This window comes from Panulirus ornatus, chromosome 6 (genome assembly GCF_036320965.1).
Source record: "Panulirus ornatus isolate Po-2019 chromosome 6, ASM3632096v1, whole genome shotgun sequence".
NCBI lineage: Eukaryota > Metazoa > Arthropoda > Malacostraca > Decapoda > Palinuridae > Panulirus > Panulirus ornatus.
The window spans coordinates 2,092,495-2,106,011 of NC_092229.1; the positions used below are offsets into that span (position 1 = coordinate 2,092,495).

The 13,517-nt window shown below is 41.4% G+C and overlaps 2 protein-coding genes across 2 annotated transcripts in view; one reads left to right on the plus strand and one right to left on the minus strand.

Annotated features, from left to right (window-relative positions):
- Positions 1 to 2,433, plus strand: part of LOC139748993 (uncharacterized) — a 175,116-nt gene extending 172,683 nt beyond the window's left edge. Inside the window, exon 9 of the mRNA XM_071662349.1 lies at positions 1 to 2,433. This exon is cut by the window's left edge and continues 1,492 nt beyond it. The gene's annotated coding sequence lies outside the window, so the exon portion shown is untranslated.
- Positions 2,434 to 2,681: 248 nt separating this feature from the next.
- LOC139748994 (glycine receptor subunit alpha-4-like) lies at positions 2,682 to 12,547 on the minus strand. Its single transcript, XM_071662351.1, has 7 exons — positions 12,158 to 12,547; positions 11,718 to 11,800; positions 7,245 to 7,394; positions 4,567 to 4,765; positions 4,257 to 4,361; positions 3,929 to 3,983; positions 2,682 to 3,614 (listed from the first exon to the last, which is right to left on the minus strand). Exons 1-7 carry the CDS (start codon positions 12,301 to 12,303, stop codon positions 3,459 to 3,461), a joined length of 894 nt encoding a protein of 297 aa, XP_071518452.1. The 5' UTR covers positions 12,304 to 12,547; the 3' UTR covers positions 2,682 to 3,458.
- Positions 12,548 to 13,517: the final 970 nt, after the last annotated feature.

The window sequence follows — 13,517 nt, forward strand, 5'->3', positions numbered from 1 at the left end:
TATAAGTAAAGGGAATTCATGTTTGGAGAGTATATATATATATATATATATATATATATATATATATATATATAGTTGTGTGTGTGTGCCCATTGATCAAATCTACCCGTTGTGCTAAATTCACGAATCTTTGCCATAAAATCTAATTTGGGGAAATTTTTTGTTCACTGAATCCAGGAACCTTTATATGTAAGAAAATTCTATTCACATAAGATATGAAATGAGAAGTGATAAAGTTGAACCTTGAGGAGCCCAACCAAGTATAACCTAAATGAATACACCGACTCACTATAAAGAAACTTGGATTACGTTTAACAAGTTTATACTGAATATAATCCTATGTTTTAGTCTAACTTAGGCTGAATGCATCGAAAGAGAAATCAAATATGTATATGTAAATCAACCTGTTTTGGATCTGACCACCTACTTACTGCAACCATTTAAACCATGAACCCACAAAGTCATCAACTGATTCGTACACAAGTTACAGGAAAGCAAGTTGGCAACCATATGTAGAACCCAAGATCCACAACTTCATCTCAAACAACTTCCCATCACCAGACCAAGCTATCTCACGGTTCATCAATGTCATACCACATAACACCCACATATACTAAATAACACTCACATATACTACGTACATACCAAACACATCACTTACATGTCCTACATACCACACACATATCACACGACCTCTGAAACAATGCAAGCAAAACTTCTCCCCACACGTTAAAGACCTCATTAAGCAAATAAAGACATTCATACCAACTCGCTCGCCAGATACAGACCATAAAACAAATCTAAACAACACTATCATCAACCCAGTGACTGAGATGTGAACAGGAAGTTGGCATTCCTTCTCAAACATGACCATATAGTTGCAGCAGCTGCCTACTTTGATTAACAATAAAGAAATTTCGCACCTCCTCCACCACCTCAGACCCCACACATGAAGCACATTTAACCTATGTCAACATCCCTGCAGACATATTAATGAAACGCAATTCACAACGTGACAAACCAACTTCATCCCTTAGCGAAACAGTCTTGAAAAACTTACTCAAAATTCACTTTGACGTAGAAATTCAGCCACCCTTAACTACCTTTAACACGTAGAAGTTCAGCCACCCTTAACTACCTTTAACACGTAGAAGTTCAGCCACCCTTAACTACCTTTAACACTCACAGCTCAAATATAACCCGAAAGGGCTCCCCGTCAACTGGCTTTGACAACATACCAAACTTTCATATAAAACACATTGACCAAGTAATGAAGCGAGCGCTTCCAGACACCAACCACTCTTGGCACACAACACAATCCTAATTTTTTTTTTCTTAGTACTCGCCCTAAAAGATTCCAACACCCTTCACCCCGCACCTCACTCTTCTTCCTGCCGACCCAAGTCAGTGCTGTCATCAGAGTCCAAACTCCTTGAAAAACTGATCCATAACTCGCCAAAGTACCCCACACCCCTACATGCATCACAGCTTCAGCCCTAATAATACAACTACCACACTGCACACGTACATCTCACAACAAATCTTGGATGCTTTCGACCAACCACAACCAACCTCCCACATAATAATGGTTGCAGAAAACATAAAGCATTTGACATTGTCCCCCGATATTTCCTCACACAAAAGATACCACAACCGTTGACAACAAATACAAAATAAAAAGCAAACAAACAGGCCAACGTCACAGCTGGCCGCAAAAGTTTGATTTCTAAAATACTCAAGTTCTACAGTGAAGTTTACCAGGGAGCAATTTTCTCTCCAACCTTCTTCAGTCACTTCCTGTATGACCTTCCCCTTTCTCTAAATGCCTCTCACAGCTGATGACCTTACCATTACATCTCGTCACCCTGACACTACACAAACGTCTACACTACATCACGTCAGAAGAACACTGGCTCACTCAGACAGGAATGTCTGCAACTGCACAAAAATCCGTGTCCATCGTCTTAACCTTTGCATATTTAGATATGTATAGATGTCTGTGTTTGTGCATGAAAATATCATTTACCTTATATACAATACATTGTATAACTCCAAATCAGCAGTGATGTATACTTTTTGTATAGTTCTGTAGTTTATATTTGTGGGGAAGTGAAATTGTGTGTGTGTGTGTGTGTGTGTGTGTATATATATATATATATATATATATATATATATATATATATATATATATATATACAGTCGGTCTATTCAAGGACTCTAATGCATGATTTTGTCTGTATAACTCCTGATATATTTTGTAATATGACTGATGAAAATTGCTCTCAAACTCGCTCCACTTTCATGTTTTTATACTTTTTATCAAAAAAAAAAACCCATATAAGGAAGAATGTTTGTGCCATTTTGTACATGGTGTATCCGTAAGGGAATTTTGTAAATCTTATTACATAGCAATAAAGGTATTTAACATGTTAATATCCTTTTAATTGTAACCTTTACTGTTTGGTTTGAGTCTTCCTGTTAGCTCTCCTGCTATAAAGTTCCTACACGTTACCTCCTGTTTTACCTGTTACCTCCTCTATTATACCAGTTATTGCTCTGTTTGGAAAGCTTAACCAGAACTACCGGCTTTGAAGTGGAAGCATTGGTCATTTACAAAAAAGAAAAATTCTAGTTTTGAGCGATCTTCATAGTCGTTATGGATGATTTTTGTCAAAGATGACAAATATAAACAAAACGTTTACTTTTCGCTGAGATATCAAAGATGTGTTACTTTACAGAGAACAGTGTGTTAGTGTGAGCATAACAGATGCAAGAGCTACTCAAGGTGGCAACTTGATCAGGAGGAAGGTGTAACACACACGTCAGCGACCACACGAAATGTGAACATTCTCGATGAAGTTGATATACTACACATTACAAACACCAAGAACAATCAATATATCAATAAAAAGAGCAGGAATTCTACAACAATAAAGGCTAAACGATGAAATATTTGCAACATTGACAGATATAGAGATCACTTAACCATAATGACGCTGGTCCTATCTCTGCTCTCAAGTGATATCCTTCTGTAATGTACAGTGGATTGAGTGATACTTCCTTCTGGTGTGGAAGAGACTGATTGCTATCTAACCTAATCCTAAACTAATGTAATGATACCCTTTTATGTAAATGATAGGCATTCGACTCTGTTAGATCTTAATTTTGGACATAGGTCCAAATAAGACTACTTGAAGCTGACATAAGAAATGGATTACTGTGAGTGTACGCAGGCACTCTTCCCTGCACATCCCTAAACCCTGACACTGACACGCCAGTTAAAAAAAAGGTTTGCAATTTGGTTATAATCTTTAAGTCAGTGAAAAGGGTAAAACAAAATATTTATGGAATGAATTCTCATTACAACAAAGTTGAGTTATGGAATGAACGGTTATACTTCAGGAATAAGAACTTGCTGTTGAAAAAAAAAAAAAAAGTCTACAGAATCTGATTTCGATCTACTCTTTCAGGAAGTAGGGCCAGTAGGCCAAGTTGAAGAGAAGAAAGACGGCGGGGATGAAGAATCTTGCGGCTCGCTCCAGCCTCTCCTCGGAGGGAAGACTACACCTCTGCCGGTCGTGTTCCTTTACCGGGTCATTCTTCGGCCTCACCATCTGCAGAGGAAGACAGAGGAAAGTGACTGACGTGTATGTGAGTCTTACATCCTAGTCCCCTGGTTAGTGGAACGCTTACACGTATTAAGCATCGAGATGATAGATCATTGCCGACTCATTACACACAAATTACACGGGCAGAAAGGTTAATGTATAATGATCTGATATTACGTATTACCATCGAGTAATTTACTATCAAAGCTCCTGCTTCATTCATCTAGGGAGGGATGTACCACCCTGCTTGGTAACCATGATATCTTGCACAACCCAGAAATCAATTTACATCCAACGTGAAGACACGAAGCATGACTCACCCGAGTTACATGGGCGGAGTCCCTCACCGCCGCCCTGTCACGCCGCTTCTTGATGCTGTCAAGGAAGAGGTAGAGTGTGAGGCGCTTCCAAACACTGACAACACTGGACACAAATCAGCAAAACTTTAGCAACTTTATGACGGCAAATCATAACTGCCTCCAACTCGTAAAACAGTCCAACGGAATGGACTGGTGGAGTAGCTGTACAAGTACGGAATGGTTTGATAAAGGAACTTTATGAGCCACGGAATGGACTGGTAAGGACCTGTACAAGCTACAGACAATTCCAAGACTAAAGAAACTAGTGATGAATTTATTGGTAACTCACATGAGGACGATGAGGTACTCGAAGAGTGCGAGGAGAGCCATCACGATACACATGATCATCCAGACATCGACAGCCTTCACGTAGCTCGTGTCTGGACTGGACTGTCTGGAAAAAGAGGGGGATTTATGAAGGTCGAGCATGAGAGAGGGAGAGTGAAAGAGAACAGAGACATGTATAGAAAGAAGACCACTGGGAAGAGGTAAAGAGGAAACGACACAGATAACGAAAATTATATATATATAAATATATATATATATATATATATATATATATATATATATATATATATATATATATATTACACACGCACCTAACAGCTGTGTGCATCGAGACGAGGGTGAGGAGCGCCGTAATAAGCAGGACTGTGCGGCCGGGAATGACGTCAGCGGGCCAGAAGAGCGAGGCCCAGGATACAGCCACAAACAGTCCTGATGGAAGGAACGTGGCCAGCAGGTGCCCCAGGGCCTTCCTCGACAACAACAGCCGGGCCCGCACGCACGGTGGGTTCGCTGAGGAGATAAAGGAGTTATTAGCCAAAGAAATGACTTCAGTCACTGGTTATATACATCGTTTGTTTGTACTACCGGAGTTCCCCTCGCGCATGTGGTGGACGAGACAGTGGAGTGTTGGAACAAGTGCATCATCCTGTTGGACAGTCAACATTATCTCCATAACTGAAGGAATGTTGCAATATCTATGGTATCATCTGATGCATTCTGGGCTGTGTATAGCTGACGCCAGCCATGGTCGGGGATCAGGTATTAACAATGAAAGTCATCACTACGCATGACTGCTGATGCAACTGTCATCATCGCCGTCCCACAAGCAGGACAACCTTCACATCTTGACGGAGATGCGACACTAGTCCACTCATCATCTCCTGCTTCATTCTCTGAAGTGTCGTACATCTGTTGATTCAATAATTTCTGCATTTAACGAATCGTGCAAACATGATAACTATATACATATAAATTTTGTAGGAGGGCAATGTGCAGCTAACACAGAACAGTTCTTTGAAGCCAAGAGAATACAGATATAGATAGACCTTATGACTGCAAGATAGGCAAGACAAGTGTACGAGGGAAGCGAGGAAGATTTCCTCAGCAACAAAGTTGTGGTCCCGTGGAAGAAGTTAATTGTAAAGTAAACGTAAATACCATCAGAAAATTCAGTAACTTCTGTGATAAACACAAGGCAAAGTGTGGGGATCTACGAATTGAAGGCTCTCTTCACACACACACACTATATATATATATATATATATATATATATATATATATATATATATATAATTTTTTTTTTTTTTTTTTTCATACTATTCGCCATTTCCCGCGATAGCGAGGTAGCGTTAAGAACAGAGGACTGGGCCCTTGAGGGAATATCCTCACCTGGCCCTCTTCTCTGTTCCTTCTTTTGGAAAATTAAAAAAAAAAAAACGAGAGGGGAGGATTTCCAGCCCCCCGCTCCGTTCCCTTTTAGTCGCCTTCTACGACACGCAGGGAATACGTGGGAAGTATTCTTTCTCCCCTATCCCCAGGGTAATATATATATATATATATATATATATATATATATATATATATATATATATATATATATATATATGTGGACTAAAAAGATAAAGAAACTTGCCGTTAGTTGATAATTGTGATGATACGATTATCATGGGGTCCATAAGCCATGGTTGAAGCAAAACCCGTTAGTGAGAGCATTAATGACCCAACCAGGCCAACGGACTGCCAATCATACTCTGACCACGCACTTGCCTGTAGGCTAAGGAAAGGCTGAGGAGATTCTTACATTTGATACATAAGTCTACTAATAGCGTTAGAGATGGTATGTAACCTAACACTGCCATTATAACTACTAAAACTGTAATGCACAAGTGTGAGGGAAATTTAGTTAAAGCACTTTAACACTTCAAAACAAGAAGTACACCGTAATTCCTGCCGTACAGCATAATACTGACTAGCGGCTCTGCTTAGTCTCTGGTGGTTCACTTAAGGGAGCATCAACTGGATACACATGTCCTTCCGGTCGGGTTGGTCTGTACATGCATGTGGATCCGGGCGTGCAGCAGTCCTCGTTAAGCGACGGCCAAACGTTCCCCAGGTCCAGTCGGGCTGTACGTGCTCTATTCACATGCAGCGCAGTGCGCCCAGCGTACGTCCTTGGTACAGCTCACTGTATCCGTCCAAACGCTGCTAGGAATAGGGTTTTCTTTAGGCTCATGATGGTGCGCGGCCCCTACTGTTGTTAATCCCCCATTATTGTTTGAACCTTACTGGTGCCATGTTGGAATTTAAGTTATCAGCGTCTCGTAGATATATTATTGGTTCGTTACCCGTACAGGAGGGGGGGGGGGGACGAGCCTTGCCCACTTTATAATGACATCCTGCGTAACAGATTGAGGTATGGCTTACCGGGATTCCTGGTAGATGACAGCGTTATGCCCACGGGCTGGCCAAACTGTCTCCAAGGTGGTTGGATGCCCACTGACCCTCGTCTCTGTTCTGCGTAATGTATGCCATTTTCCGCTTCCTTAGTTAATTACTCCGCTAACTCACTTTTCATTTTTCCACACTCGATACATTTCTCGTTGTCACATTGACCGTCACTATCATAATACAATCTGAAGTTTTATTCGCTACTGAGAGAGTGAGGCGTGGAGTGACCATGAGCTAGCTATCATGGTTCATAACCCTGGCCACACAGGCCGCACTGAGGTGAGACAAGCCTAATGTTTACACACACACACACACACACACACACACCTTTTCTCCCGCCTGTTCCGTCCTGTTACATATACATATAGATTACTTGCTTGTATCATTACTCCATTTTTAAATTAATTCAACAATATCAATTGAGAAGCGATAAATTCTTTGGCGAGACTGTATCCTTCTATGTCAACTAATGGTGACATCCTCGACAAAGGTGACCCTGTACTGATCCGTGGTGGTAAGTGTAGGTCATGATGGTACTCACGAGGGAAGCAGTTGTAGCAGATGCAGGAGGCGTTGTCGTCGTCGATGGTGAACTCGTACTCATAGTTGGAGAGCTGACGGCCGATGCGGGGGTCCAACACCAGGCCCCCAGGAAGCCACTGCATCTGCAAGTCCGAAGCCTCGTACATGTCTGGTGGGAAGGCAAGAATAGCGGTCGTGTGGTAACTTTGCCTTTTATCTATTACTATATATCAAGGTCCTCTGTCCTCTTCCAGTTACACTGGAACTGTTTACGCGACCTAACACCACAGAAGAAATCTATACAATATCTCATACACACATACATATTTGTGCTCTTTTGTTTCATGAGTCGAATACTGAAAATCTGAACCTTGTCTCAGGTTTCACAACGTTCGCTGTGGGGTTCATAACTGACGGACGGACCACATCCAGGTATACCAACCCTTCCAGGAGCTGGTCGAATCAACACGGAAGGCATCGGTCCCGTTGTGTACCGATTCTTTTTTTCAACCAGTGTACATCAGCCAGTTCAACACGACTGAGTGATGGAACCGATCCCCATGTACGCACCAGATACAGAATAGAACAGAGCGTGAAATAAATATTTGATAAATCAGTGCCTTATATATAACGGGGCGGCTGAAACGTTGTACTGATACAATATGTAGAACGTATATCATGCATATTTGAGTGAGATGAAAGTTCTAACGTAGCCAGGTAAGTAAGTGTCCTATCTATATGTCCTATCTATCTATAATGCCCGTTCCCTCTGGGAACTCCCATCAAGAGGTGGCCACGGCAAAAGAGTCTCCACTTATCCCTGTCCTTACATGTCTTCCACACATACACCATTCCACTCATTCTTCCACCATTTCTCTCCCTTCAGTATTCCTTCAACCTATGTCATGTCACAGGTGGTCCCCCTTTCGTACTAACCCCTTTAATTGTACTATCATACAGTATCCTTGTAAACTCCCAGTCTTTCATTCTCTCCACATGCCCAAACCACCTCAAAGTATTACGTTTCTACCACTCCCCCACTCCATAATTCATTCCCTTTGCATTCTTTGCCATACCACATATCTCATGCACCCTTTCATTTCTTTCTTCATTCAGTCTAGTCACATCCACACGCTCTTTTCAAATAGCTCATTTCCACAGCCTGGATTCTTGACCTCTGTGCCTCATTTCCATGTTCATGTTTCGGCAACATAGGTCAGGGGTGGGAGGACCACGCTGTCGCTTACTCGTCTCTTCACTTCCATACTCACGCCTCTACCCTTTATCATTTCATTTAGCCCGAATGACTCTTCTTCCCTGTACTGCTCTCTCCCTTATCTCTTCTTCCATATCACCACACTTACACAAGACAACTCCTACATACTCTATCAAGTTAAATTCTTGCATACATTTTTCCTGGTATGATGAACAGACTTATTCCCCCATAATTGCTACATACATCCTTAGCACCTTTTTCTATCAATAAAGGAACTATAATAGCTTTCACTCAATCCTCAGACACAACTTTCTGTTTCCATGCTGAATTACATATAAGATGCATCCATTCTATCACACTTTCTCCTCCATACTTCAGCATTTCAACTATAATCTCATCCTTTCCAGGTGCCTTTCCTACATTTAGCCTCATTATTGCCCTACTTACCTCCCTTTTTACTATAAGCCCCTGTACTTGTATCCTCTCCCTCTTATCCTCCATACCCATGCACGTAACAACTGCTGCCTCACCTGTTGTCACATTCATCAGTTCTTCAAAATACTCTGTCCACCCCTCTTATAAAACATCCTAATGGCTATACCAACACATTCAGATGCACAACCACTCTCAGCCTGATCTGGTGATATGTATGATACATTATACTGATGAGGGCGACGCTGAATGTGCTATATGATTGTGTTACGCCGGGATTACGTGACCGCTCTTTCCATCCTTCAACATTCTTATTGTTGTATAGTTACGAAATAATATTTATAGGGACTAGAGCACATAGGGATTCATACATTGTCACCGAGATCACTCAACCTGAAAAGTACATTTCCTCTCACCACTGCTCATAGTATCCATCTGACGAACTGTCACGAAGACCTAGCAAATCACCTACTCACACGACACAACACACCCACCCACCACTGTGGCTGGCTCCAGAAACATCATCCTTGATGATTTTAACGATTTCAGCCGCGGTTAGATGTAGACAGCTTGGGGCTGACATGTAACGTGCAACTGGTAAAAGAAAAAAAAAACATCAGTGCACGACGTGTGTTAAACTGGCCAACGAAAACTGAGCACTTTGTGTCTCCTCCTCCTGCAAGCTGGTTCCTCTGGGCGTCAGGAGGCGCCATATCGGCTACTAGCGACATATTCTAGCAAATATTTAGGGAGTATTATATGTTTATACGAATAATATGATTATGATTATAAATGATATGATCATGAATAATGCGATCATGAATAATATGATTATAAATTATATGATTACGAATAATATAATTATGAATAATAAGATCATGAATAATATGATTATGAATAATATGATTATGAATAATATGATTACGAAAAATATGATTATAAATATGATCATGAATAATGTGATCATGAATAATATGATTATGAGTAATATCATCATGAATGATTATGAACAATGTGATTATGAATAATATGATCATGAATGATATGATTAGGAATAATATAATTATCTACGTATTGAGACTCGTCTGTAGCACCGAGTCCACCGTGCTGGTGAACACCATGATGTTGGTGGCTGACAATAACTATGTTACCTGACATGCCACAGTGTGGCAAGTTCCATGCGTCCAGTAATGAAACTGTGAACCATCTCAGGTCTGCTGTGTGATTCAAAATTGTCGGACCGACCACAGTAAGGCATACCAACCCTCCCACAACATCAACAGCAGCTTGTCGGGTCGTTACGAAAGGCATGCACAAACTGTGCACCAATTTCCCTGATTAAATCAGTGTACATCAGCCAGTTGAACACGGCTGAGGGATGGAACACATCCCTGTGTACTCACTAGATATAGACGAAGGGGTAACTCAAGAGATGTGTGTGTGTGTGTGTGTGTGTGTGTGTGTACTCGAAGATAACACCTGGACTTCTCTATACGAAACTTGAGGCAGTAACTTGTGAGGGCGCCTCTGGTCAACAGTGAACATCACCACAACGTTTCAACAGTAGTGCTTCCTGCTAATGTATCTTTAACTACCAGTTAGTAGAGGTAATCACAGGCTTCCACTGCAGTAAAACAACAATACTTCCTGATTATTCAGTGGATTCAAGAAACGTGTTAGTCAAGAGCTTCTATCATGCCAGAAAAATGTAAAGGTAAATAGAAAATGGATTGAACACGTAGAAAATAGATTTGCAAACCAAACACGGCAGCGAAATTTATTGTAGGAGGAGGAAGATGTGAACAGACGAAGACACAACGGCGTCTCCATTCTGTGTCAAGAACAGATATATGACATTCAGAACAGCAAAATCTCTTGGGAAAGTAAAAGTAAGGACACAAAGTATAAAGATATCAGAATGTTAGTCGGAGGATAATGGGTAAAAGCAAAATATAGATTTTTTGCATACATCATGAAAGCATGGCGCCTGGGAGCACAAAAGACCTCCGTCAGCAAAGACCAACACAGATGATCGAAACATTTCAACAAAATCCGACAACTGAAGAAATTATACCAAAGAGGACGACTGTGAATACGAGAGAAACTCATTGAACGTTAAGACCGTCAGCAACAGACAACCTATCAATAATGAATGCCAAGTCCGGCAGCTGACGATGAGGTAGCTAAATGGAATGACCTAACCTAGAACCCAGTGAGACAACACAAGACATTACAGGTATACCGTTACACATGATATATGTATGGCTCTCTACATAGGTCTAGCACTCTCAACAGATAAGATTCAGTTTGACAACAATGCCGTTCAACATGTTGAACCAACAGGAAAAACGTAAGTAAAGCAACAGATCAACAAGGAAGCTCATCACTACAACCAGATGAAATTTCACTAATGCTTCTCAAATAGCAAAACTGACGATGTTGCTGCCGGGATGAAGCTTAGAAGAAAGCAGCACTGCAGGAATTCATGCATTGGTCCATGTACCACCATTATACAATGGAGACTCTACGTTTCTCCATAAACAATATACACCCGTAGGCTTGAAATGACACATAACAAAAGTCGTAAAGAATAGTTGAGACATATTCAGACACGTGACTAACGGTAGTTACATTGAAGTCTATATAGACTTGTGCCAGGTATAAGCTCACTACAACGTATGTACGCTTATCTGACTCTCATTTCACCATTTGTGAAAGTAAACAAAACGATCTTACCTCACCAGGTAGATATACTCCTCTCTCTCTCTCTCTCTCTCTCTCTCTCTCTCTCTCTCTCTCTCTCTCTCTCTCTCTCTCTCTCTCTGTACATAACCAAGGACTCACAGCTGAGGATGTCGAGAAGGCATTCCTGGACGTCGAAGGGGAACTTGGAGAACATGGTGGAGCAATCCAGCTCGATCTTCATCCTGGGGAGCATATGTCAAGATCACTTTGGAGGGTACTGGAGGATGAAGGTCAACGAAGGTCAAGAGGTATTCATATAAAGTCAACAAATAACAACGAGATCATGAAGGTCATGTTGGTCAGAGTTGAACAAGGTCAACAACCTTTAAGTGGAATGAATATCATTGACCGCCGGTGGATGTTTACCTTATGTATCATAGATCTAATGTACCAGCGTCTGTGCATCCTCATCATGGTCATTCATTCATTTTCTTCCTCCCCCCCCCCCCCTCACCCCCTTTTCTAAGTATGGAAGTGAAATATTCCACCAGTACAGACAACTCACCAGTCCAGACAACTCACCAGTCCAGACAACTCACCAGGTAGATATGAAAATGGTGTTGTTGGAATAAACATGGACTCCCTGCACATCCTTGAGGACCTTCACAGTCTTGACGCTACGCACGTTCAGGATGTAAGGGTCCGGCAGCCAGAGCTTATCCAAGATGACTGGGAGTACGACCATCCTCCTCACTTGTCCCTCGTCACCATGACGACTCCTGGGGTTACCTTCGTCCCATCCTTCTGCAGGGTAGTTGAGACGCCAGTCCTGCCAGATGATCCGGAAGTAGGAGTCGATCAGGACTGCCTGGAGGAGGAGGAGCAGGCAAGCTGATGTGTATACGACCTCACCCAGGGTTCTGTTTAGCGTTTTTTCACCAATCTGAATTAAGTTCAGATACACTTGCACTCACCAGCAGCTGTCCTGATTCGTATGGTATGAGATGATATTTGATAAAATCTTTTTACTACAGTTTTTTGTGACTAATCTTCAACAGGATGTGGAGAACTAACTCAGACCGTTACTGTCTAAATACAGTACTTGTGATGATGGTCACAAGTATTCAACCTTTCTTTTCCAGCTCATATCCTGTCTGGATCGAGCCATTAGTTCAACTCTTGATAAGATACAAGTTTCCCAGAACAATGACTGTAATCTTACCAGAACAATGACTGTAATCTTACCAGAACATTTTGGTGAATCTCTTACAATTCCGCCGTTAACTTAGAAGAGTAAAATAGAAAAGTTTTGGCGAGAAGTCTAAAATACTGAGTTCATAGCATGATTCAGTTATCTAGATTTCAAGCTGATTGCTGCTTAAGTATACATCTGATTATCGTATAAACACACACACACACACACACACACACACACAGCACTGTACTATAAGAGAACGTATCTGGCGTTGGTCGAGCAGGGACATCAACCCCCAGAACACCAGACCACACAAACAGCCTACGGCGCGCCTGCTCGTACCATGTGTAGCTACACCCCTGCCCATGACGCCCTCGTCCGCCACTATCTGGCAGGTCACACCCTTGTGTTCTAACATTATCTGGCAGGTTCTTTGCTCACCGTCTGTCTCGCGTCTGTTTCCACGATGCCGTTGACTTTAAGGCTGATATTGATCAGGAGGGGACGTCCGTCTGTGGACAGGAGAAAGAATACCTGAAGATTGTAAGAGGAAGATACTGGCAAGGGTAATGCTGCAGGAGAAGATAACTACCTCACTCTCCTCCTACACACTCACTAACACACACACACACACACACACACACACACACACACATTATATATATATATATATATATATATATATATATATATATATATATATATATATATATATATATATATATATATATATAGCTGAAATAGTTGTAATAAAAGCTGATGAT